This window comes from Myotis brandtii, unplaced genomic scaffold, assembly GCF_000412655.1.
Source record: "Myotis brandtii unplaced genomic scaffold, ASM41265v1 scaffold40, whole genome shotgun sequence".
NCBI lineage: Eukaryota > Metazoa > Chordata > Mammalia > Chiroptera > Vespertilionidae > Myotis > Myotis brandtii.
Genome location: NW_005365372.1, coordinates 889596 through 914670, shown reverse-complemented (window position 1 = coordinate 914670; position 25075 = coordinate 889596). Strand labels below are relative to the sequence as shown.

The 25075-nt window shown below is 37.9% G+C and overlaps 1 protein-coding gene across 1 annotated transcript in view; it reads right to left on the bottom strand.

Annotated features, from left to right (window-relative positions):
- Nucleotides 1-25075, bottom strand: part of RPS6KA6 (ribosomal protein S6 kinase, 90kDa, polypeptide 6) — a 174662-nt gene that overhangs the window by 43884 nt on the left and 105703 nt on the right. The window contains exons 9-12 of the mRNA XM_005873234.2: nt 18583-18725; nt 12055-12125; nt 8937-9025; nt 8104-8162 (exon numbers count right to left, since the gene is read on the bottom strand). Of these exons, the coding sequence (XP_005873296.1) occupies nt 8104-8162; nt 8937-9025; nt 12055-12125; nt 18583-18725 (362 nt within the window). The remainder of the gene's footprint in view (nt 1-8103; nt 8163-8936; nt 9026-12054; nt 12126-18582; nt 18726-25075) is intronic.

Genomic DNA, 25075 nt, shown 5'->3' with positions numbered 1-25075 from the left:
GTTCATAAAATATTCTCTAAAACCCAGGTCCACAAATTTGGTACCTAAATTTTCTTTGATGTAACTTATTGTATCAGATCTTATATTTCGGTCTTTGATCCATTTTTAATTAATTTTTGTACATGGAGACAAAACGTAATCCAGTTTCAATCATTTACATGTGGCTTTCCAGTTTTCCCAGCATAATTTATTTACTCCATTGTGTGTTTCTGGCTCCTTTGTCGAAAATTATCTGTCCACATACATGCGGATTTGTAGCTAGGCTCTTTATTCTGTTCCATTGATCTGTTTGTCTATTTCTCTGCCAATACCATGCTGTTTTGATTATTGTAGCTCCGTAGTATAATTTGAAGACAGGTAGCATGATACCTCCAGCTTTGTTTTTTCTCAGGATTGTTTTGTCTATTCGGGGTCTTTTGTGGTCTGATGATTTCTCCTTCTATGTCTTTAAGAACTGACATTGTTATTTTGATGGGGTTGCATTAAATCTGTATATTGCTTTGGGAAATATCGGATGAACTATGTTGGTTCATCCAATCTATGAACAAAGAATATTTTCCCATTTGTTGTATTTTTTTCAATCTCTTTTAATTATGCTTTGGAATTTTTTAAAAATATATATATCTTTATTGATTTCAGAGAGGAAGGGAGAGGGAAAGAGAGATAGAAACATCAATGATGAGAAAGAATCACTTATTGGCTGCCTCCTGCATGTCCCCTACTGGGGATCCAGCCCGCCACCCAGGCATGTGCCCTTGACCGGAATTGAACCTGGGACCCTTCAGTCCCAGGCTGACGCTCTATCCACTGAGCCAAACCAGCCAGGGCATGCTTTGTAATTTTTAGTATGTAGGTCTTTCACACTCTTAAGTTTATTCTTAGGAATTTTTTTTGTTTTGGTTGCAATTGCAAAAGAAATTATTTTTTATTGTCTTTTTCTGATGTTTTATTGTTAGTATACAAGAAGGCAATGGATTTTTGCATATTGATTTTGTATCCTGCAACTTGACTGTATCTGTCTATTGTTTCTAATCATTTTTTGGTAGTCTTTAGAGACTTCTATATACATCATGCCTGCAAAAAGTGACAGTTTTACTTCTTCCCTATTTGGATGCCTTTTATTTCTTTCTCTTGCCTTATTGTTGTGGCTAGGACATCAAGCACTATGTTGAATAAGAGTGGTGACAGTGGACATCTTGTCTTTTTCCTGATCTTAGGGGAAAAGCTTTCAGTTTTTCAGCTATGAGTATGATATTAGCTGAGGGTTTATCACATATGTCCTTTATTATGTTGAGGTACTTTCTTTCTATTCCAATTTTATTGAGTGTTTTAATCATAAATGAATGTTGTATATTATCAAATGCTTATTTTGAATCTATTGATAAGATCATATGAGTTTTATCCTTCCTTTTCTTAATGTGGTTCAGTACATTGATTTATTTGCATATATTGAACCATTCTTGTGCCCCTGGCATGAACCCCAGCTGATCATATTATTTTTTGATGTACTATTATATTTGATTTAATAGTATTTTGTTTAGGATTTTTGCATCTGTATTCATCAGAGATACTGGTCTGTGCTTTTCTTTTTCTGTGTGTTATCTTTACTAGGATTTGGTATCAGGGTTATATTGTTCTCATAGAATGTGTTAGGAAGAATTGCCTCCTCTTTAATTTTTTGAAAGAATTTGAGGATAGGTTTTAAATCTTTGAATGTTTGGTAGAATTCACTGGTGAAGCAATCTGGTCCTGGATTTTTTAAAAATATATTTTATTGACTTTAGAGAAAGGGAGAAGGATAGAGAGTTAGAAACATCGATGAGAGAGAAACATCGATCAGCTGCCTCCTGCACACCCCCTACTGGGGATGTGCCTGCAACCAAGGTACATGCCCTTGACCAGAATCGAACCTGGGACCCTTGAGTCCGCAGGCCGATGCTCTATCCACTGAGCAAAACCAGTTAGGACTGGACTTTTGTTTTTTGATAGGTTTTTGATGGTTGTTTCCATTTCCCCACTAATGATCAGTCTATTTAGATTTTCCAATTCTTCATGATTTAGTCTAGGAATCCTATCTAATAAAGAGGGAATATGCTAATTGACCCTTACACCATCACAAAGATGGCAACACCCACCACCAATAAGGAGGGAATATGCTAATTGACTTCCCCTCCCTCAAAGATGGCAGTGCCCATAGCCACAAGATGGCAATGCCCAGTCCCCACAGCCCCACCAGAGCGGCAGGGGCACAGCAAGTCACTCCGCATGTTTACCTCTGGAGACCTCCAGTCCCCTCAGTCCCCCAGCCCCCCAGGGCCAGCCTGAGGCACAGGCAAGCCTAGGATGGCGGCTGCCCAGCCACCCAGGGCCACCCAAGGCTCAGGCAACCCGGCCGGCCAAGGCTTGCACTGCTGGGAGTGGCAGCAGCAGAGGTGTGACGGTGCGTCGCCTTCCCCTGATCGCTGGGTTGCCTCCCGCCCCTGAGGGCTCCCAGACTGTGAGAGGAGGCAGGCCGGGCTGAGGGACCCCCCTCCAGGGCATGAATTTTCATGCACAGGGCCTCTAGTGTTATATAATTCTAGCAACTTATCCATTTCCTCTAGGATATTGAATTTGATGGTATATAGTCTTTCATAATATTCTAGTATGATCCTTTGTATATCTGTGATGTCTCTGTTGACTTCTCTCTCACTTCTGATTTTGTTTATATGGGTCTTTTCCTTTATTTTCCTTTGTGAGGCTAACCAGGGGTTTGTTAATTTTTATTAGTCTTTTCAAAGAACCAGGTTGTTCTTTGTTTATTAATTTTTTGTATAGTTTTTCTTTTCTCTATACTGTTAAATTCTGCTCAGTTTTTTATTATTCCCTTTCTTCTGCTGACTTTAGGTCGCTTTTGTTAGTTCTTTAAGCTGTGATGTTAGATTATTTACTTGGGATATTTCTTGTTTCTTGAGATAGGCCTATAATGATATAATCTTCTCTCTTATTATTCCTTTTTCTGCATCCCAGAAATTTTGATATGTTATATTCTTATTCTCATTTTTATTTATATATCTTTTTATCTCATCTTTTATTTCTTCTTTGATCCAGTCATTTTTTAATAGCATGTTGTTTAATATCCACAGATTTGGGGGTTTCTTTACTTCCTTTTTGCAGTTGATTTCTAATTTCAGGGCATCATGATTAGAGAATATGCTTAGTATGATTACAAGCCTCTTGAATCTGTTGATGCTAGTTTTGTGACCCAATATATGGTCTATCCTTGAGAAAATTCCATGTGCACTTAGGAATGTATAATCTGATATCCTGAGATGAAAGGTTGAGTTAATGTCAACTATGTCCATTTGGTCTAGTGTTTCATTTAAGGCCAATATTTCTTTATTGATTTTCTGTTTGGTTGATCTGTCTAGAGCTGTCAATGGAGTGTTAAGGTCCTCACCTATGATTTTGTTTTGATCTGTTTCTCCCTACAGTTCTGTGAGTAGTTGTTTTATATATTTTGGTGGTCCTTGGTTGGGTGCATATCTATATTATAAAAGGCCTGTGACCGTAATGCCATAATGACCACACAATCGGTCACTGAGAGGTGCATTGATGGGTCTCGTGGCGCGGCAGGTCTGGGGTCCCACCTCATGTGGCAGGTCTGGGGTCTGGGGTCCCGCCTCACGCAGTGGGTCTGGTGTCTGGGGTCCCATCTCGCATGGCGGATCTGGGGTCTGGGGTCCCACCTCGCACAGCAGGTCTGGGGTCTGGGGTCTGGTCCCACCTCATGCTGTGGGTCTGGGGTCTGGGGTCCCACCTCTCGTGGTGGATCTGGGGTCCCGCCTCATGTGGCGGGTTTGGGCTCTGGGGTCCCGCCTTGTGCGGAGGGTCTGGGGTCTGGGGTCTGGGGTCCCGCCTCATGTGGTGGGTCTGGGGTCTCACACGATTTCGGCTCACATGGTGTGGCCCATAGGCTCTGATTGCAGCAAGGCTGGTGGCCAGCAAGCAAGCAAGAGAGTGGACAGGTGGGCGCGGCGAGGCACGTGGTTGGGCGGGGCCTCACGATTTCGTGTACTGGGCTTCTAGTATGTTAAGGAATATTATTTTTTCTTCATGTAGTGTTCCCTTTATCATTATAAAGTGTCCACCTTTGTCTCTTATCTTGAAATCGATTTTGACACATATACATATGGCTATAACTGCTTTTCTGTAGATTTTATTTGCTTGGAGAATCATTTTCCACCCTTTTACTTTGAACCTACCTTTGTCTTTGCAGCTTAGATGTGTCTCTTATAGGCATCATATGGTTGGATTTTGTTTTATTTATCCACTCTGCTATTCTGTGTCTCTTTCTTGGTGAATTTATACTATTTATTTTACCTTTAGGGTAATTACTGATGTATGAGAATGTCTAATAACCATTTTATCTTTTGTTTTCTGATAGCTTTGTTCCTTCATTGGTTCTTTTCCTTTGTGTTTCTGTCTGTGTGTTTTTGTCTGGTGGTATTCCATACTTCTTTCCTCTGTTTCCAAATTTTTTAAAGCTCTGTCCTGTTTTGGGAATTTTGTGTGTGGTTACCATTAGGTTTCTAAAAAGTAAAGTTTCATATATACCTTAGTTTTTTTTTTTTAAGTGCATCTCATCTTCATGTTCCTATGCCAGCTTAGACTTTTACCCCCTCCCCTTTTATGTTTTTGTTCTCACAAATTATGCCTGTTTATGCTGTAAGTTTTTGGTGATCTTACTCATAGTGTTGTGATCTTACATTCTTTGTTTCAGATACAATAAAGCCCTTGAGCATTTCCTGCAATGGATGTTTTCTGGTGATAAAATTCCTCAATTTCTATATGTCTGGAACATCTTTATTTCTCTTTCATATTCTAAGGAAAATTTTGCTGGATATATTATTTGTGGCCAGTAATTTCTCTCTTTCTGACTTGTGCCTATTTGCTCCCACTCTCTTCTGGCTTGTATAGTTTCTGCTGAGAAGTCTGATGAAATTTTGATGGGTTTTCTTATGTAAGTCCCTTACTTCTTTTCCCTGACTGCTTTGAGAATTTTTCATTGGTCAATAATTTTTGACAGTTTTAATATGAAGAGCGCTGGAGAGGACCTCTTTGGATTGAGGTAACTAGGTGCTCTATTTGCTTCTTGGCTTTAAGGAGCTAGTTCTTTCCATAGGTTTGGGAAGTTATCATTCACTATTTGTTTGAATAGACTCTCTGTTATTGCTAACTCCCTCTCTTCCTCCACTGAAATGTCTATTATTCTAATGTTTCTTTTTCTGATGGTGTCAGATAGTTCTTGTAGACCTCTTTCATTTTTCTTTATGCTCAGGTCTCTCTTTTCTTCCCTATGCTTCATTTCTAGATTCTTCTCTTCGATATCACTAATTATTTCCTTCATCTGGTTGGCTCTGTTTTCTATGCTCAGTAGTTCACTCTTAAACTCATTAATTAATGCTTCATTTCCAGGATTTCTCATTGGTTCTTTTTTAAAGTTTCAATCCCATTGGTAAAGTACTTGTTTTGTTCATTGATTTGTTTTCTGAGGGCATTGAATTCCTGTCTATTTGCTCATATCCTATTGAGTATTTTCTGAACTGAAATCTTGAAATCTGACATTTATATCACATCTTTCCATGTGTCCCAGTTTGCTTTTGGGAGATTGTTCATTTTCTTTCTGATCATCCTTGTTACCATGATTATTCATGGTATTTGCTGTTCTCTTTGCCTAGTCATTTATATCTGTCCATATTAATGGCGGACAATAGCTTCCTCTGAAGAGGCTTTTCTACTATTTTCCAGTAGATTGTGCTGAATTGTAAGAATTTTTAGCTCTGTGATCTCCTAGTTTTGACCCAGGGTTTCCTTAAGACTGTACAGCTGCAAAGCTTGGAGGGTGGGGTTGGTTTTGTCCTCAACATAATGGCAAACCCTGATCTCCCTGGGGTCCTGCCCCAAGCACCCCATCTGGGGATCATTACAGAGGGAAACAGCAGTTCTGCTGAAATAGATCTTGGTTTACAGATAATGTTATCCTTGACCCAAATCCAAGAGCAAGGGGAGGAGAATTTAGGGAGTCCAAATGGCCACAGTGCTTTGTGATTCTATTTCTTTGTCAGAAACACCACTGTCCTGCCCAACATTAGAAGGTTACAGAACAGAACCCAGTGCTCTGTTAGGCATTTCCTCGCTGCTCTGCCTGTTGGACTGCACCCTGCAATTCTCTGTTCCTCCAGGCCACAGGCAGCGCCTGCAACCGCTGGGTTCCTCCCCTCTCCAGAATGCGCTGCAAGCTCCCCACTGCAGGGCTGTATCTGTGCTTTCCTCCCTTCTCATATCCCAGTTTATTCCCGGTTGCACACCTTTAGATGTTTCTATGTGCAGGTCTCTCAAGCAGGCCTCTGTATTGAGCAGGGAATTCTTTGTTGAATTATAATTGGTTTACTTGTTGTAATTTCACTGGGAGAGGCCAAGGGGATCTCACACACTTCCATTTCTCTTATGTCCACAATTTTCATTTATATTTACATAAACATTCCAGTCTTTTTTATTTAAATTAAGACCAAGGAATATAAACTGTTTAGATATAAAAATGATGGAGCCCGGCTGGTGTTGTTCAATGGTTGAGCATCAACCTATAGATCAGGAAGTCTCCTCTCCATTCCCAGTAAGGACACATGCTTGGGTTGCTGGTTCGATGTCCAGTAGGGGGCATGCATGAGGCAGTCAATCAATGATTCTCTCTAATCATTGATGTTTCTAACTCTCCCTCTCTCTTCTTCTCTGAATACAATAAACATGAAAAAAAGAATGATGGAAAATAAAAATTTCCAGTTTCTCTAGGTATAAAAAAAAGGAAGCATAGAGAAGCATTACAAAAAAAAAAGTTACAAGGAGTTACAAGACACCAAAAGAGGCATGCAACAGATATATGAAAGGAAACTCATATGTACTATGTAATTGAGTGGCGATTTAGGGAATTAATACTAATGACTTCCACAAAAAATAAAAATAGCCTTCTAAAACATGTTCCATAAGCCAGATGTAACAATGATTTAATCAGTTAATAGTGGCCCTCTGTATATGCCTTAGAATTTAAGAGATTTTTTTCTTTTGAAAAATATTTCAATACCAATAATAGAACTAGAAAATAAAAAACACCTATGATTATTGGTAGCCCATAAAATACATAAAGCAATTTGTAAAACAGACAACAAAATGGGTTTATCTAAGAAAAAAATATTAGTTTAAGAGTTGCACCTTTAAAAAATTCTTTATAAGACAATAGAAATTTGCATGTTTCTATTTTCATGTTCTCTCAAAATTTAGTGAAATATCTGTACAAAAACATTCACTTATTAAGAAATGTAATTTTTCCTAACACATGACAAAGAACCAATTGAAATTAAATAACATCTTAGATTTTTTTAGAATTAATTTTCTATAAGAACTGCTCTATCATTCATCCATTTTCCCCTTCTCTTCCTCCTCTACATTCTCCAACCTAGAATAGGGGAGAATTTATTTTACCTGTTAGCACATACTTAACAGGTAAAATAAATGAGAAACAAAAACTTACTAAATATCATCCACACATTTACTGGTTCCCGGTAATTTTACTTAAAGCGGTAGCATATCATAACAATTACCTTGAACTATAAGATGTGTGGATGAATTTGGAACAACACAGATGGATATTGAGGGTTATACTAAATGAAATAAGTCATGTGGTAAAGGACAAAACCTTATGATTTCATTCATAACTGAAATATTAAAAAATGAACAAAACAACAAGTTCATACATACAAACAACAGATTAGTGGTTACCAGAAGGAAAGTGGGTGGAGGGGGAAATGGGTAAAGGGGTTTAATTACATGGTGACAGATGGAATCTAGACTTTTGATGGTGAGAATGCTATAGTGTATACCGATATCAAATTATAATGTTGCATACCTGAAACTTATGTTATTAACCAATGTTGCCCCAATAAAAATAATCCCATACTAGTAAAACAAATGAATTTAGTTAACGAGCAAAGTCAATATGTTACAATTTACTCTTCAGCGTTTGCTCATATTAAAGTTACTCAGTAACAAATTTTCTAGTGAACTTACATTCCAGTCAATATTTGCAAAAAAATGATGTCTTTTGATTTCCTCAACTCCTTCTGAACCTATAAAAACAGAAAGACTTTTTTACTGGTGTAATTTTTTAAAATCTTTATACCTGGCTTTTAAGCTGTGATCTATAAAGAGCAATACACACACTTTATCGATTCCTTGTAGTGAAAGGTTTAAGACATCTCATATGATCGTTTATTATAATTGCTTCTTTCAATTTAATGTGAAAAAAATTGAAGCACATAGAACAAAATGAAATATTGAAATGCCTTCCAAATCGAATCAAAATCATGTTTAATACAACTTTGAATTTAGGTACATTTTCTTCATAGTTGAACCTATGACCTCATATCTATAGGTCAAAATAAAAGTACAACATAATAAAGTGACATTGAAAATTTAACATAAGGTCATAAATAGGATAGATGAAAGGATTACATCTGGGTCCAGGGTAAGGCTACCTGAAAGTGGCCAAGTAATAAGTTATGGAAACATAATATTTACATTTAATAATATTGGAAGGACAAAACAATTATCTTCAAATATCAAAAAAGATTACCTATACAATTCTGTGAACTATTTCAAAAAATGAATGCATATGATATATAATTATATATATTAAACAGAAATATTGAATAACTAGACCACTCTATTTTTAAATCATAGACATACAGAATTTACTGGAATCATTGCATATACAAAATGCAAAGTTCTAGGTATAAATAGATAGCAGTAGTAAAAGAACTTATGTCAGAAAACATAAAGTTATAATTATCATCCCAAAGCCTGCAGTATATTGATACAAAAGCTAAGAAAATAAGCAATACCCAATCTATTTGCTGGATTCCTTTTGAATAACATCCTTAGAAGACTTTGTGCTTCAGCACCAAGAAACTGAGGCATTCCAAGTTTTGCTCTGGAAAAGAAGATTTTAGAAAATTTCATTAAAATCTAGCCACACTTCTAAATTTACAAATTTCAAAAATAATTTTAAGGAATGTTTTCACAGTGGTAAATAATGTCCCCCATAGCATAGGAGAAGGGAATAAGACAGTGTGGAAAATGTTATTTTGTGTCAATTTAAATCCACAAGTTTCTCAAAACTGAAAGCAAGAGCACTTGATAAAACCCAGCACCCATTTATGCGGGAATAGAGGAAACATACCACATGTAATGAAGGCCATAAAGGACGAACCCACAGCCAACATCATACACAATGTGCAAAAACTACAAGCATTTCCCTTAAGATTGGGGACTAGACAGATGTCTGCTTTTAGCACTCTTATTCAACATAGCACTGGAAGTCCCAGTCATAGCAATCACACAAGTAAAAGAAATAAATGGCTTCTAAATTGGAAAGAAGTAAAACTGTCCTTATTTGCAGATGACATGATACTGTATATAGAAAACCCTAAATACACCACCAGAAAACTACTAGAACTGATAAATGAATTCAGTAAAGTAGCAGGACACAAAATAAATATTGAGAAATCAGTTGTATTTTTATGCACCCAAAAGGAACTATGAGAAAGGAAAACTAAGAAAGCAATCCCATTTACAATTGCTTCAAAAAGAATAAAACACCTAAAAATTAATTTAACCAAGGATGCAAAAGATGTGTACTCAGAAAATTATAAGACACTGGAAAAAGAAATTGAAGAAAAATAAGTGGGAACATATACCGTGTTAATGGATAGAAAGGATGACTATCATTAAAATGTTCATGTTACCCAAAGCAATCTACAGATTGAATACAATTCCTATTAAGATACCAATAGCGTATTTAACAGAACTAGAACAAATATCCCAAAATTTATATTGAATCATAAAAGTCCCCAAATAGCAACAGTGAGTGATCTTGAGAAAGAAGAACGAAGTTGTACGAATCATACTACCTGATATCAACTATATTACAAGGCCATAGTAATCAAAATAGCATGGTACTGGCATAAAAAGAGACATCTATCACATGATCTCACACATAAGTGGAAATCTAAGGAACAAAATAAACTGATGAACAAAATAGATCCAGAGACATAAATGCATGGAACAGAGTGTTGAATCTGAGGGAAGATGGGAGTGGGTGGGTGGGAAGGGATTAACCAAAAAACTTATATGCATATATGTATAACCCATGGACACAGACAATAGTACTAGTATGGTAAAGGCCTGGGGCAGGGGGCAGGTGCAGGCTAGAAGGGATCAATGGGGAAAAACGAGATATCTGTAATACTTTCCACAAGAAATATAAATTTTTAAAAAATAAGAAGAAATAAAAACAGTATAGAACAATGGAACCAAATTGACAGCTCAGAAATAAATCCACACCTTTATAATTAATTCATATTTGACAAATGAGACAAAAGCATACAATAGGCTTAAGATAGTCTATTAAATAAGTGGTGCCTGGAAAATTAGGAGATACATGTAAAAAAATGAAACTATACCACTTTATTACACCACACACAAGAATAAACTCAAAATGGACTAAAGACTTAAATGTTAGCCCTGCTGGCATGGCTCAGTGGTTGAACATCGACCTATGAACCAGGAAACCAGGAGGTTGTGGTTGGATTCCTGGTCAGGGCATATGCCTGGGTTGCAGGCTCAGTCCCCAGTGTGGAGTGTGCGGGAGACAGCAGATCAGTGATTCTCTCTCATCATTGATGTTTCTATCTCTCTGTCTTCCCTTCCTCTCTGAAATCAATAAAAAATATTTATTTTTTTAAAAAGACTTAAATGTTAGACTTGAAACCCTAAAAATCCTGGAAGAAAATACAGGCAGTAAAATCTTGTACATTTCTCATAGTGATATTTTTTCTGATATATATCCTTGGGCAAGGGAAACAAAAGAAAAAATAAACAAATGGGACTACATCAAACTAAAAAGTTTTTGCACAGGAAAGAAAACCATCAGCAAAATGAAAAGACAACACAGTGAACAGCAGAACATATTTGCTGATACATCTGCTAAGGCTTTAATATCCAACATTTATAGTGAACTTTAAAACACAAAATCAAAAAAACAAACAAACAACACAAAACAATACAATTAGAAAATGGGTGAAGGAACTGAATAGACACTTTGTCAAAGAGGACATACAGATGGCCAATAGACATATCAAAAGATACTCAATATCACTGATCATCAGAGAAATGAAAATTAAAACCACAAAGGGATATCATGTCATACCTGTTTGAATGGCTATCATCAACAAATCAACAAACAACAAGTGTTGCTAAGGATGTGGAGAAAAGGGAACCCTCGTGAACTGTTGGTGTGAATGCAGATTGGTGCAGCCACTGTATAAAGCTGTATGGAGTAAACTCAAAAAATTAAAAATGGAACTGCCCTATGACCAATTGATTCCACTTTCTGGGAATTTAGCTGAAGACACCCAAAACACAAATTTGAAAAAAAAAATGTGTACCCCTATGTTCACTGCAGTATTATTTACATTAGCCAAGATTTGGAAGCAGCCCAAGTGTTCATCAGTAGATGAGTAGATAAAACAGCTACGGAATACTACTCTGTCATAAAAAAATGGAAAGGGAAATCTTGTCTTCTGGGACAGTAAGGATGGACCTAGAGAGCATTACGCTGTGAAATCAGTCAGAGCAAGACAAGTACATATGATTTTGCTCATATGTGAAACCTAATGAACAAAGTGCACTAATGAGCAAAATAGGGACAGACTCATAGAGAGCAGGCTGACAGTGTGGGGCGGGGCTTGCGGTGGTGGTGAAGAGATTCAGTGAAAAAGAAAAAAAGACTGGAAAAACTCATGGACACTGACAACAGTGTGGTGGTTGTGGGAGGGGTGGGGTGGAGGTAGAAGAGCATATAAGGGGGATAAATGGTGATAGAAAAAAATAATAAAATAAAGAAAAAACTGAAAGCAAGAAATTCTTCCCATAAGAAAATAACGTAGTGCTTACACTTACTTTAATATCATATTCATGGTCTCATTTCTGTCTTTACCTTGAAATGGCAGTGTACCAGTAAGCATTTCAAACTAAAACAAACAAAAACCAAACAATCAATTTAGCACAAGTTAGAGACTTGTAATACGTGATCATCAAATCATACAGGATCTGCATGACAGTACATCAAAATAGGAGCAAAAGAACTAAGTCACTTAAAGAAGTATACTTCTAGTACCCTACTATATATAACTCAATTGGTAGATGACTTGTAGCAAATGAAACCAACCAATTTGTTTCAGTCCTGTTGGATTTGGTTAAGTTACCAAAGAAATTTGGAAATAAACACATTGTAGAAACAAATATATTCTTTTAAAGAAAGCAATTGAACTGACAAAGGAAAGTGAAAATAAGCATAAAACCATTTCAAATTCATAAATGATCAAGAAAGATTTAACCATTCTTGCCCTGGCGGGTGTTTTTGGTGGTTAGAGCATCGGCCCATGCACAAAAGGGTCCGGGATTTGATTCCTGGTTAAGGCCACATACCTAGGTTGTAGATTCCATCCCTGGCCTCAGTTGGGGAGCATTTGGAAGATAACCAATTGATGTGTCTCTCTCAACTCTCTCTCTCTCTCTTTGCCCTCCTCTCCCTCCCTCCCTCTCTTCCTCTCTCCCTCCCTTCTACTATCTCTAAAAGGCAATGGGAAAAAATCCTCTGGTGAGGATTAACAAAAAATGTTTTAACCAATCTCTTTCCCCTCACTTCTCTAAAAACAGAAACCAAAAAAAGAGAGAGAGAGAGAATACACACACACACACACACACACACACACACACACACACACACACAGGAATAATTTAAAAAAAAGAAAAACACTGATACAGTTGCACATATCATAAGGAATCATTTTCCCTAAGAGATTTAATTGCAATGCACACAACTAGAAAATTAATTATGCTATAAAAATACTATGTCTACAAATAAAGATCATCATGGTTCATTAAAATGTTTTATATACCTAATACTAAAATCTTAAACAGATTCAATAATGGCTTTAGCCTCAGTCCTCTGCTCTTTTATGAACTACAACCTTAGTTATTAGCTTATCCATTCACTCTCTCCTATACCCTTATGACTCTCAAATCTTATCCAGCCTCAATCTCTCTCAAGCCCCAGTTTTGCCTCCCATATTGATAGTAAAGGTTCTCAACTGGAAACTGAAGAGGTAGCAATGGGAATCAAAAAAGAGAAAAAAAGAAAGCAATTGTGGTATAAGGGGATCATCTCTCTCAAGCTCCAGTCCCCAACCCCCAAAACTTTGAAATGTCTTTAACAAGCCCTGGAAAGGTAGCTAAGTGGATTAGAGCATGGTCCCAATACGCCAAGGTTGCTGGTTATATCACTGGTATAATCACCCAATGAATGAATAAATAAGTAGAACAGCAAACAGATCTTGTTCTCTCTCCCTCTTTAACTCCCTGGCTCTGTCCCCTTGGGAGTTTGACTGTGAGACTGGGAGTTCAATCACTGGCTATGATGTGCACTGACCACCAGGGGGTGGCACAGAACATGGTGGGTGACCAGGGGAGGTGGTAGGGCACTGAGAGAGTGAGGGAAGGAGGAGGTGGGGAGGCAGGGAGGCAGGGGGAATCATGAGGTGGCAGCGGGAGGCAAGGCGGGGAGGTAGGGAGGCAGGAAGGCTGTGGGGGGAACCACACAGTGGCAGTGCTGGCGGAAAGGGAAGAAGGAGGCAGGAAGGCAGGGAGGTGGAGAATCTGATTGGCCCTGATCGCTGGCCAGGCCTAGGGACCCTAGCCATGCACAAATTTCATGCACCAGGCCTCTAGTATCCTGTAATCTTACAATTGTCTTGTAAGGAGACCTTGTTGATTTTCCTACTTCTAGATTCCTCCATTTACAATCTACTTATATCATTCTGTCCAGGCTCATCTTCTTAACATTCATGTTTCCTATAATTACCATCCTATTTAAGAATCTGCAAAAGTTTCCTGCTACAAAGAGAATTGCATGCAAATGCTTAAGGTTTATAGCCTCATTTCCTCCACTCTCACCCACATTCTTCAATACTACTCTAGTCAACAGGTTCTCCTTGCTAATATGATCACAATATTATCATTGGCACACAGCTATTTAAATTTTATCCATATTTCAGGGCTTAGTTTAAGTTCTCTCCTCCACTTTTCCTATGTCAACTTATATTAATTTTGTCCTGAATTCCTAAGGTACTTTTGGGCAATTTATTTAGCTACTCCAATTGTTTCCCAATTGGACTGTATGCCTTCTTAGGTCATGGAAAATGCCAAATAATGCACTTATAGTCTGTTCCCACACAACTGCCTTCCCTAAATGCCAGTTTTTTAATGGGTACTTAATATACTGATGTGTTATATTGAGTGTTATGCAGTGATAAATAGGCAAAATGTATTATCAAGCTTCAAAAGCAAACTATTTAATTCAATAACCATTCATATATCATCCTAATTAACACTGCAAGCTATATGCTAAATCTTATACAAAATTAGTTAATCAGGATGTCAGCTGTAGTAGGTATTGAGGAAGACAAAGAGTAGTATAGCACATGGTTGCTCTCCTCAAAAGGTTTATAATTTTTCTAGGGATATGCTTGAAACAATGCTATCTACGTATATAAAAACCCTGGGTGATGTTCATCACGACCAGAACCACCAAGACCAAGCTGAAGGAAGTCAGTCCTGCAGGGGTTGTCTTGGCAACGGATGAGCCCTCCCCCGAGCTGTTTCCTGGAGCTGTTTCTTGTAAGGGTGGGGTTTGAGGCAGGAACCTGCTCTGGGAGCGTGGAGGCATATCTTTCTAAAGTGTGCCACGCCAGCACGGCCAAGGGTGAACCTGAGTGGGGGCAGCTGAAAGGCTTAGAAAAGACGGACAAGAGAATGAAAGCCGGGTCTCCGTGGGATGTTGCTTCTCTGAGAGACAGCGACCACGCCCACAGCTGTGCCTTCAACCCTTCGGTCTGCAGGCCCATGCTCTATCCACTGAGCCAACCCATCTAGGGCTATAAGGGAGTTTTAAAGTCCTGATAATCTCCATAATAATACTTCAGGGCTTTTATGGAAATATAAAATGTCAAATTCTTAAGATTTCTCTTTCTCATTCTTTTGGTGTCTTTTGGCTGGTGTGAACACATGCTCACTGCTTCCTGGGAATTCAGCTATGCCTGGCAACCCACAGGGTCCCAGAGACAGTCAGGAGAAAGGACTTCTCAGGACTTCCCCTCCTGTGGACCCTTGGAAAATACCTCCACCCCCATCCTGCCCTCCACCCCACCTTGCCTGCCAAAGTACCAGGCACAGGCCCAGCCAGGAAACAGGAGACGCCGCTAGTCAATTTCCCCTCCCTTCTCCCCCTCTGTCCAAGGTTTCATAGTTCCAGAACTGGAGCCAACTCCCTGATAAGGGCTGGGTGGGTTTGGGGGAAGAGGCACAGGGAGTGCCAGCCTGTTGGCCTGTGACCCAGTCTCTTCCAAATCACTCACTCAGCAAAACTGCTTCTGCGGAGACATTCATTCCCTGGCTTCCTTTAAAAAGCCGCTCTCTCCATCCTCACCAGGGGAACGGGAAGAGGCGAGGAAGAGAGCCAGGCACCTGGCTGGGTGAGGCGATTCTGGGATGGAGCACCTGAACTGAGAGCGGAGGTGTAACTGCCTTCTTCAGGGCAGTTCCCATCTCACAGATGGGTTGCATTCTACTAGTGAAAGTCTGTTGTTAATTTTCCCTGTAAGTCAAATCAGCTAGATAAACTGTTTATTGAGCATGAACTATACTGGGCACGATGTTGGATGCCCACTGCTTTATTTAATCCTTCTCAGAATCCAGTGGGGGTTCCTCTTGTTCTCACATTGTGGCTGAGGAAATGGAGGCCCAGAGAGGTGACGTAATTTGTCCCTGGCCATCCAGCAGGGTCAGGGTTGGGAACAGAGTCTGGATTCCAAGCCCAGGGGCTATTCCATGATGCCACACTATTTTGAGCAGTAAATAGTCTTCCAGATTAAGCCACAAGAACTCCTTTAATCCATTATGCATCCCAAAATAGTGTACGTGTGCAAAGGGAAAATAAAAAACAATAGGGCTGAAATTCTAACAAATTAGTGCAGAACAATAAAACAGACTTGGGTAGTGTTTAGTTGTCTAGAATACGGGTTCCTTGTGGAAAGTGGCTTTAATGAGAAGAGGACATGGAGGTTGCTAACGATGGGTGTAATGAAATCCACGAAGAGGAGGCTGGATACTTGCAAAGGCTTAGGGGCTTGGGGTCCTGGCTCAGTGTCTAGTTTCATTCCCATTATGTGCCTTTTTCTTGAGGCAGCAGCTATGATTGGAGTTGATCTGAGTTAAGAAATGCAGCAAAGGCCCTGGCCGTCGTCCCGTACACCAACAGGTTGAGGGTTTGATTCCGGGTCAGGGCACATTACTGGGGTGCAGGTTTTTTGTTTTTTTTTAAATATATTTTATTGATCTTTTACAGAGAGGAAGGGAGAAGGATAGACAGTCAGAAACATCGATGAGGGAGAAACATGGATCAGCTGCCTCCTGCACACTCCCCACTGGGGATGTGCCCGCAACCAAGGTACATGCCCTTGACCGGAATCGAACCTGGGACCCTTGAGTCCACAGGCCAATGCTCTATCCACTGAGCCAAACAGGTTAGGGCAATTATTTCCCTTTTAATGTGCATGAATTTTGTGCACCGGGCTACTAGTATAATAAAAGGGTAATATGCAAATTGACCCTAACAGCAGATTGACTGGGAATGACTGGTCACTATGACACACACTGACCACCAGGGGGCAGACGCTCAATGCAGGAGATGCCCCCTGGTGGTCAGTGCGCTCCCACAGGGGGAGCTCTGCTCAGCCACAAGACAGGCTGACAGCTGCCAGAACAGCGGTGGTGGCGGGAGCCTCTCCCGCCTCCTCAGCAGTGCTAAGGATGTCCGACTGCAGCTTAGGCCTGCTCCCCACTGGAAAGTGGACATCCCCAGAGGGCTCCTGGGCTTCCAGAGGGATGTCTGCCTGTCAGCTTAGGTCCAATCTCTCAGGGAATATGCCTAAGACAGCAGGTGGACATCCTCCGAGGGGTCCCAGACTGTGAGAGGGCACAGGCTGGGCTGAGGGACCCTGCCCACCCCGAGTGCACAAATTTTTGTGCCCTGGGTCTCTAGTTTGACTATAAGAAAATATATGGTAAGGTATTAAATTCTGTAATAACTAAAATGCCATATGATTACTAAACATAGTATTCTGAAATCTAAAAACTGGTAGATTTTTTATATTTTTATTATAGTTAAAATACTACCTTAAATTAGTTTCAGATATATCACATGATAAACATTTATATACCTTAAAAGTAAACATATATCATTGTACAAAGTTATTCTGATATTATTGACATTCCCTATGTTGTATGTGTTATAACACACTCATGACTTATTTTTTGTAGTTCTTAATCCCCTTCACCTTTTTCACCCATCCACCACCAACCTCCCGTCAGGTAACCACCACTTTGTTTTCTGTATCTACTATCACTAAACCAATAAACAAAAAGCACTGGCAAGGATATAGAGAAAAGGGAACCCTAGTGCATTGTTGATCACACTGCAGACTTATGCAGCCACTGTAGAAAAGAGTATGGAGTTTCCTCTAAAAATTAAAAATGGAACTGCCTTTTGACACAGCAATCCCACTTCTGGGACTATATCCTAAGAATCTCAAAACACCGAGCAGAAAGAATATATGCACCCCTATGATTATTGCAGCATTATTTACAATAGCCAAGATCTGGAAACAGCCCAAGTGCCATCAGCAGATGAGTGGATAATAAAGCTGTGGTACATTTACACAATGGAATGCTACATGGCTATATAAAAGGAGGAACTCTTACTCTTTCCAATAGCATGGAGGAACCTGGAGAGTATTAGGCTAAACAAAATAAACCAGTCAGAGAAAAACAAATACCATCTGGAATCTAATGAAAAAAATAAACTGACAAACAAAATGGAACCAGAATCATAGATACATGGAACAGTCTGGTTGGTGCCTGTGAAGAGGCGGGGAGGGGGACTGGATAAAGAAGGGGAAGGGATTAGCTAAATAATATATATGCACACTCCATGGACACAGACAATAGGGTGATGAAGGCCAAGGGAGGGGGAGGCAAAGATGGGTGGAGGTGGGCAAAGTGAGGGAGTCTAGGGGACCTGCAATTATGTGAACATTAACATTTTTAAATAAATAAATAAATATTACTAAATTGAAAAAAAAAGAAATCAGAACACCAAAATCCTAATTCATATTGTATAACAGCTAGCCAAACACAACTTTTTAAATGATAATCATGAATTATTAGAACTCTATTCTCACCTGAAATCTCACAAATTTTAAATTAAAATTCTATATTTTCTTTTGTATTAAAAATGGATAGATAATAAATTAAAGTTCTAAGCAGTATTAATTTTATATTAGCAGAATTTTTTAAAATAGCACTACTTACCATAAGTACACCATATGACCACCAATCAGCACTCTGGGAATGACCTCTCCTATTTACTACTTCAGGAGCCATATACTCCACTGTACCACAAAATGAGTAGGCCTTTTTTTCTTGATCTACTGATTCTTTGCTGAGTCCAAAATCTGTAATAACATTGTTACACAAAAAATATATCTGAAGATCTTCAAAAAATAGAAAATACCAAAAGAAACAAAATTATGTATTTAAACCTTAAAGTTATTCATGGATGGACTGTAATTACTCTTAAGCTATGATACAAATAATGGAAAATAGGCTGTATTTAATAATAAGAGCATTTAAAGATTTCTCAGTTACATATCATCTCAAAACATATTTTCATGTCTATACTTGAATATCACTCAACAATTTTGAGACAAAAATAATTAAAGCAAAGCTGTCATAGTGTTTAAAATGTAAGACAAAAAAGAGGTAATAACTTAAACTTTTTAAAATATTGAAAAAGTTTATTTTGCTTTGGCTTTGGTGTCTTTCCATTTTTGTTTAATGCCTTCAAAGAACTAAAGGTATCAATACATAAAAAATAATCTTATTTCTATGTGTTAGCAATGAAAAATTAGAAGTTGAAATTTTAAAAGTACCATTTATAATACTGCCAAAAAATCAAAACAAAACAAAACAAAAACACACCCTTGAAATTCACGGGTCTAAATATACAAAGTATATGCAAATCTGTACAACGAAAACTTGAAACATTGATGAAAGAAAACAAAGTAGATCTAAGTATATGGAGAGATATACTATGTGTATGGTTTGGAAGAATCAATTCTGTTAAAGATGTCAATTCCCCCCAAACTGATCTAAAGATTCAATTAAACTTTAATAAAATTCTTAGCAAGATTTATTTTCTAGAAATCAATAAGTTGAATTTAAAATTTATATTAAAAGACAATAGAATAGCCAAACAATTTTGAAAAAGAATAACAAATTCAAAGGACTTACATTAACTAACTTCCGTACTTATTATAAACCTACAATAATCAAGACAGTGTGGTATTGAAGAAAAGATAGACATATAGATATAAATAAATGAACAGGACAGCATTCAAGAATAGACTGACACATACAGTCAGTTCTGCTATAATGTTTGTTTTATAAATTCAAATTTTATCCAATGGAATTGATACATTAGGAAGCAATTTGAAGATAACACATATTTGAATCTCAAATTTCATGTGCAATTTTGTTTGCAAGAAGCCCTAGATAAAACACTAAAAAATTGCACCTAGCTGATCCAAGCCAAGTAGAAATACATACATACACACACCACAAACATCTACCAACTATTTCAGGTCATCATGTGTGTTATGAGCCATTCTGTTGACCTGTAGTGCTACACTTTCCTCTCAATTCCATATAATCTACCCTCCACTACTTTATAATAATGTACAAACTACAAACTTTCTTACATTAATTCTACAAGCAAATTTAAGGATTTTTCAAGTTAAGGTAGCATCCTTATTGTAGTATTTATGTAACCTTAATAATTTAGAACATGTAAAACAATGCTATCATTTTTATTCATTTCCTATATTTCTCAAATGTGTCACTGGTTACTTAGATTACTGCTAAGCCTCTAACCTTATTTTTGCCATAAGCCCTATTCTTTTTATTATGCAATAATGCATAATGCAATAATTTTTAAGATCACAGGTGTTGCATTATAATGAAACTGGCTATATAATGTGGATTGATTTCTGACAAAGGCTTAAAAGCAATTCATGAAGAAATGTCAGTCTTTTCAATGAATGGTGCCAGAACAATAGGATATTGATATAAAAATATATCCTCAAACTATATATAAACATTAATTCAAAATGAATCACAGAACTAGATGTGAAATGTAGAACTTAAAGTTGTAAAATTTCCAGAAGTAATATAAGAGAAAATATTTGTGATCTTGGATTCGGAAAGAATTTCTTAGATACAACATCAAAAGTATAATTTATAAAAGAAAAATGTTAAAAACTGAACTTCATGGAAATAACTGATTTTCAAAAGTTACCATTCAGTAAGTGTAAAAGAAGCTATACATTGAGAGAAAACATTTGCAAATCACATATCTGACAAATAACTTGTACTTCAGAGTATATTAAAAACACTCAGAAATTCAATAATAAGAAAACAATTTTTTAAATGGAAGAAAGATCTGAACAGACACATATACAAAGACATAAATACATAAGAAGATGATCAATATCATTAGTTATTAGGGAAATGCAAGTTAAAACCACAATGAGATACTACTATATGCCCATTAGTAGAGCTAAAATAAAAAATGCTGGCAGTAACAATAATGGGTATATACAAAGCAACTGGAGCTCTCATACATTGCTAATGGGTATGCAAAATGGTACAAACACATTGGAAAACATTTTGGAGGTTTTTCATTAAGGGAAACTTAAACTTACCACATGACGAAACAATCCCACTTCTTTCGTATTTACTCAAGTGAAATAAATGCTAATGTTCACATAAAACCTGTACATAAATATTTATGGTGGCTTTATCCCTTACTGATGAATTAAACAGGAAATAACCCAAATGCCCCTTGATTGGGGACCAAACAAACCATGGCACCATTATAAAATAGAACACTACTCAGCAATTTTTTAAAAAGTTATTGATACATGCAACAATAAGGATGAATCTCAAATTTACTACACAAAGTAAATGAAGCCAAACTCAAAAGATTATATATGCTAAAGTCTATTTACATTGTGGAAAAGGCAAGCATAGGGCCAGAAAGCAGATTGGTAATTGTCTATGGGTAATATGCAAGTCAACCAAACTGTGGAATGACCAGTCGCTATGATGCGCATTGACCACCAGGGGGCAGATGCTGAATGCAGGAGCTGCCCCTTGGTGGTCAGTGCACTCCCACAGGGGGAGCGCTGCTCAGCCAAAAGCCGGGCTCATGGCTGGAGAGTGCAGCGGCAGTGGCAGGAGCCTTTCCTGCCTCCGTAGCAGCACTAAGGATGTTCGACTGATGGCTTAGGCCTGCTCCCCAGGCCTAAGCCGGCAGTCTGACATCCCCCGAGGGCTCCCGGACTGTGAGAGGGTGAAGGCTGGGCTGAGGGACCGCCCCCCCCCCCATGCACTGGGCCTCTAGTTAACTTATAATGGGGAAATTTGGAAGGTAGTGATGGAACTTTTAATATCTTGATGATGGTGATGGTTTTAAGACTGTATGCATTTGTCAAAGATTGCAAAACTATATGTGAAAAAGAGTAATTTTTCTTAAACTCTGTATTTTGAGACTACTGCAAATTTATTGCAGCTATATGGAATACTACAGAGATCCTGTTTACCCTTCACCCAGTTTCTCCCATGGTGACATCTTATAAAAACTATGTTATAATATCCCAATATTGACAATGATGCTAACAAGATGCAGAATAATTCCATCACTATAAGGATCCAAAGAGTAAGTTTTACTCTGTGTAGGTTATATCTTTATTCTACAAATAAAGAAAGCTATAAGCCCAAATTGTTTTATAAATAAAATATCAACATTAATACTTAATTTATAAGGCCCTAGAAAACTGATTTTCTAATCATGCTCAATATTTTCATTGAAGTTAAATAAGCCAGTCAGTGAAAGATAAATACCACATGATGTCACTCATTTGTGGAATATAAAGAACATTATAAACTGATGAACAAAAAATAGATACAGAGGCAAAGAAGCATCGAACAGACTGTCAAACTACAGCGGGAATGCAGGGGAGGGTTGGTGAGGCGGTAAGAGATCAACCAAAGGACTTGTATGCATGCATATAAGCATAACCAATGGACGCAAGATATTGGGTGAGAGCATGTGCCGGGGGGTAGGTGAGGTCAATGGGGAAAAAAGGAGACATATGTACTACTATTTGTAATACTTTAAAAATAAAATAAAATTTTAAAAAAAGGTTAAGAAAAGAAAAATAACTATTTTTGTATAATAACTAAATATATTATGATATTCAGTATATTTAAAAATATTTTCAATGTCCTATAATGTTATTTCTCTATATTTTGAGACTTTAAACTCTACACAACCAATTTAAAACATAAATGTAATAAAAGTTCATTTTCAAGCTCAGTTCAGCTGAATATGACAACCCTGTAGAGAAGAACATTAACATCGTTGGACACCCCAGAGAGAAGAAAGGGAAGATAATTTTCTTATCCTTGATTACTTTTCAGAGATTTATGCCACTTCTCAGAGGTCTTTTGTGGTACTATTTCTGAAAAAAAATGATATTTAACACTAGAATTTGCTCAGCAATGAACTGAACACTTATTTTACAATATTACGGGTTAGCTACAAGATTTTAAAAATATATATTAATCAGTGGTTTTTCCAAGTCACTAATTTGAAATAAAAATAAAATGTAGAAATCAGCTAAATCAAGGTTTTTTTGGTCGTGGGGGCCATGGGGAAGTATATTTGTGCAACCATAAATGACTGTTTAATTAGACTTTAAATTTTAAAAGCACACCCAGAACAAAACAATTTAATGAGTATGTATTATTAGTAAAGGTAATCTCAGTGATTAATTTGCAAATAACAATAAAAATACTTAAAATTATTTTCTTACATATATATTTTCTCTTAAATATTCAGCTAAAGCACAATGTGATTTAAATTTCTGACACTGTATAGATTCTTTTGAAGCATCGATCTTATATAAAATCTGATGTTTGAAATTTTAACCCTGACAGTATGGCTTCTGTAAATGCTTGCTTGCTTAAATAATAAGGAAAATAAGACTACTCCCATTCCAGAGAGGCCTTAAACTATGCCCCAGACAGAGCTGTCAGTGCTGACACCACGCCAGGCCTTGAGATATGGTCTTATGGCCCCTTCCCAGTACGGAGGCCTTCTTTTTCAGAAGGCCTGGAAGTCTCATTCCAAATTTGGGAGACAAAGGACTGGAAAAAGTATAAATAAAGAGAGTTTCCTCCATGTTGGGGGGCCCAGAATTTGAAAGACACATTTTTCTCTGGGCCTGCACAGAATTTAATAATAAAATAACTCCCTTTCTCTAAGCTTGGGTGGTTTTTCTCCGGTCTTCTGCAACACTTTCCTTCTTTATATAGAAATTACTCCTGAATTATGCCCCTCAGAAACATATAACTGTAACCACAGACAGTTAAAATCAATTGTGTGTTCAATTTATAATTTGTAATGGCATATTATGAGTAAACATTTTTATAAACTAGTGAAGTCATATACAGTTTTTATACACAGTAGTGGGGGTATTAGATAAAAAATTAAGACATGAAGACATTATAAATAATATACAAGCAAATATGCAGATATGTTTGGGGTATCACTCTCATTCTACTTCAGTACTTCCTCTATACAAGCATAATCTTAGTATGAGGTAAATCAAGGTCAAAGCACAGTCATATCATGGAACCTTTCTACAGTCCACTGACATTCAGAGCAACCTGTTAAACATTAGGTTCATTCTTGTATCTGAAGTAATTTTAAAGTGTACTTGTAAAAATAAGGTATTGTCCTCTACTAAGATTATTCTGGGGAAACTCAGAATGCTGATGAAGGCCCTACTTAGATGAGACACTCCTAAATCACTACAACCCACTGCTATAAATTACAAATAGTTATTAATCTGGTACTTTTGACTATAGTATTCAAAATAAAAGAAAGAAATATAAAGAGAATGAAGGAAAGAGGGCATGAAGGAGGGAACACCCATAGAAGGTAAGAAAGCAAGAAAGGAAAGGAAGAAAAAGAAGACAAAAAGAGAAAGAAAAGAATACATAATGGAAAATTGGAGAATAAAAAGTATTCTTAAGGAAGTAAGAAGATGGCGGCAGAATAGGCAAACGCGTCCCAAGGCTTGTCCAGGAGCAAATAGAATGAGCAGCTGAAACAAATAACATCCACCCTGAATTGGTGAAGTATACTCAGCTGGTGAGACAGTTTGCAGCCGGGAAGTGCAGAGTTCCCCTGGAAAGGGAAAAACCAGAGATCTGGGCAGGAAAGTTTGCCAGATCTCTGAGCCCAGAGGGTCAGAGGGAAACCGTGTGGCACCCAGCCGCGTCCCTTGGGACAGGCACAGCCCCTGACTGGGGAAAGGAAATCTGCAAGACTGTTGGCGCCGGGGGATTTGAGATCTGGGTTCCATAGTTATGGAGGACTGAGCCTAAAGGGGGCAGCCTGAAGTGCTGACCAGACCATGCAGTGCCAGTAAGAGAGGAGCTCACAGAGACTCAGTCTTCCCCGTTTCTGCGGCCAGCGTTATTTTTTTTTCACTGAACCCTGTTCATAGGACATTTCGGATACAGACACTCACCCGTGATGAGGGGCAGGAGAAGGTGCAGACGAGTGGAATCTGGGGAGAGCCTGGGGAGAGAAGGGGGTCCAGGAGAGGTGGCAGCAAGTTGAGTGCTGAGTCACGCCTGAGCCCAGGACCTGGGCAGCCATTTTCTCCTGAAG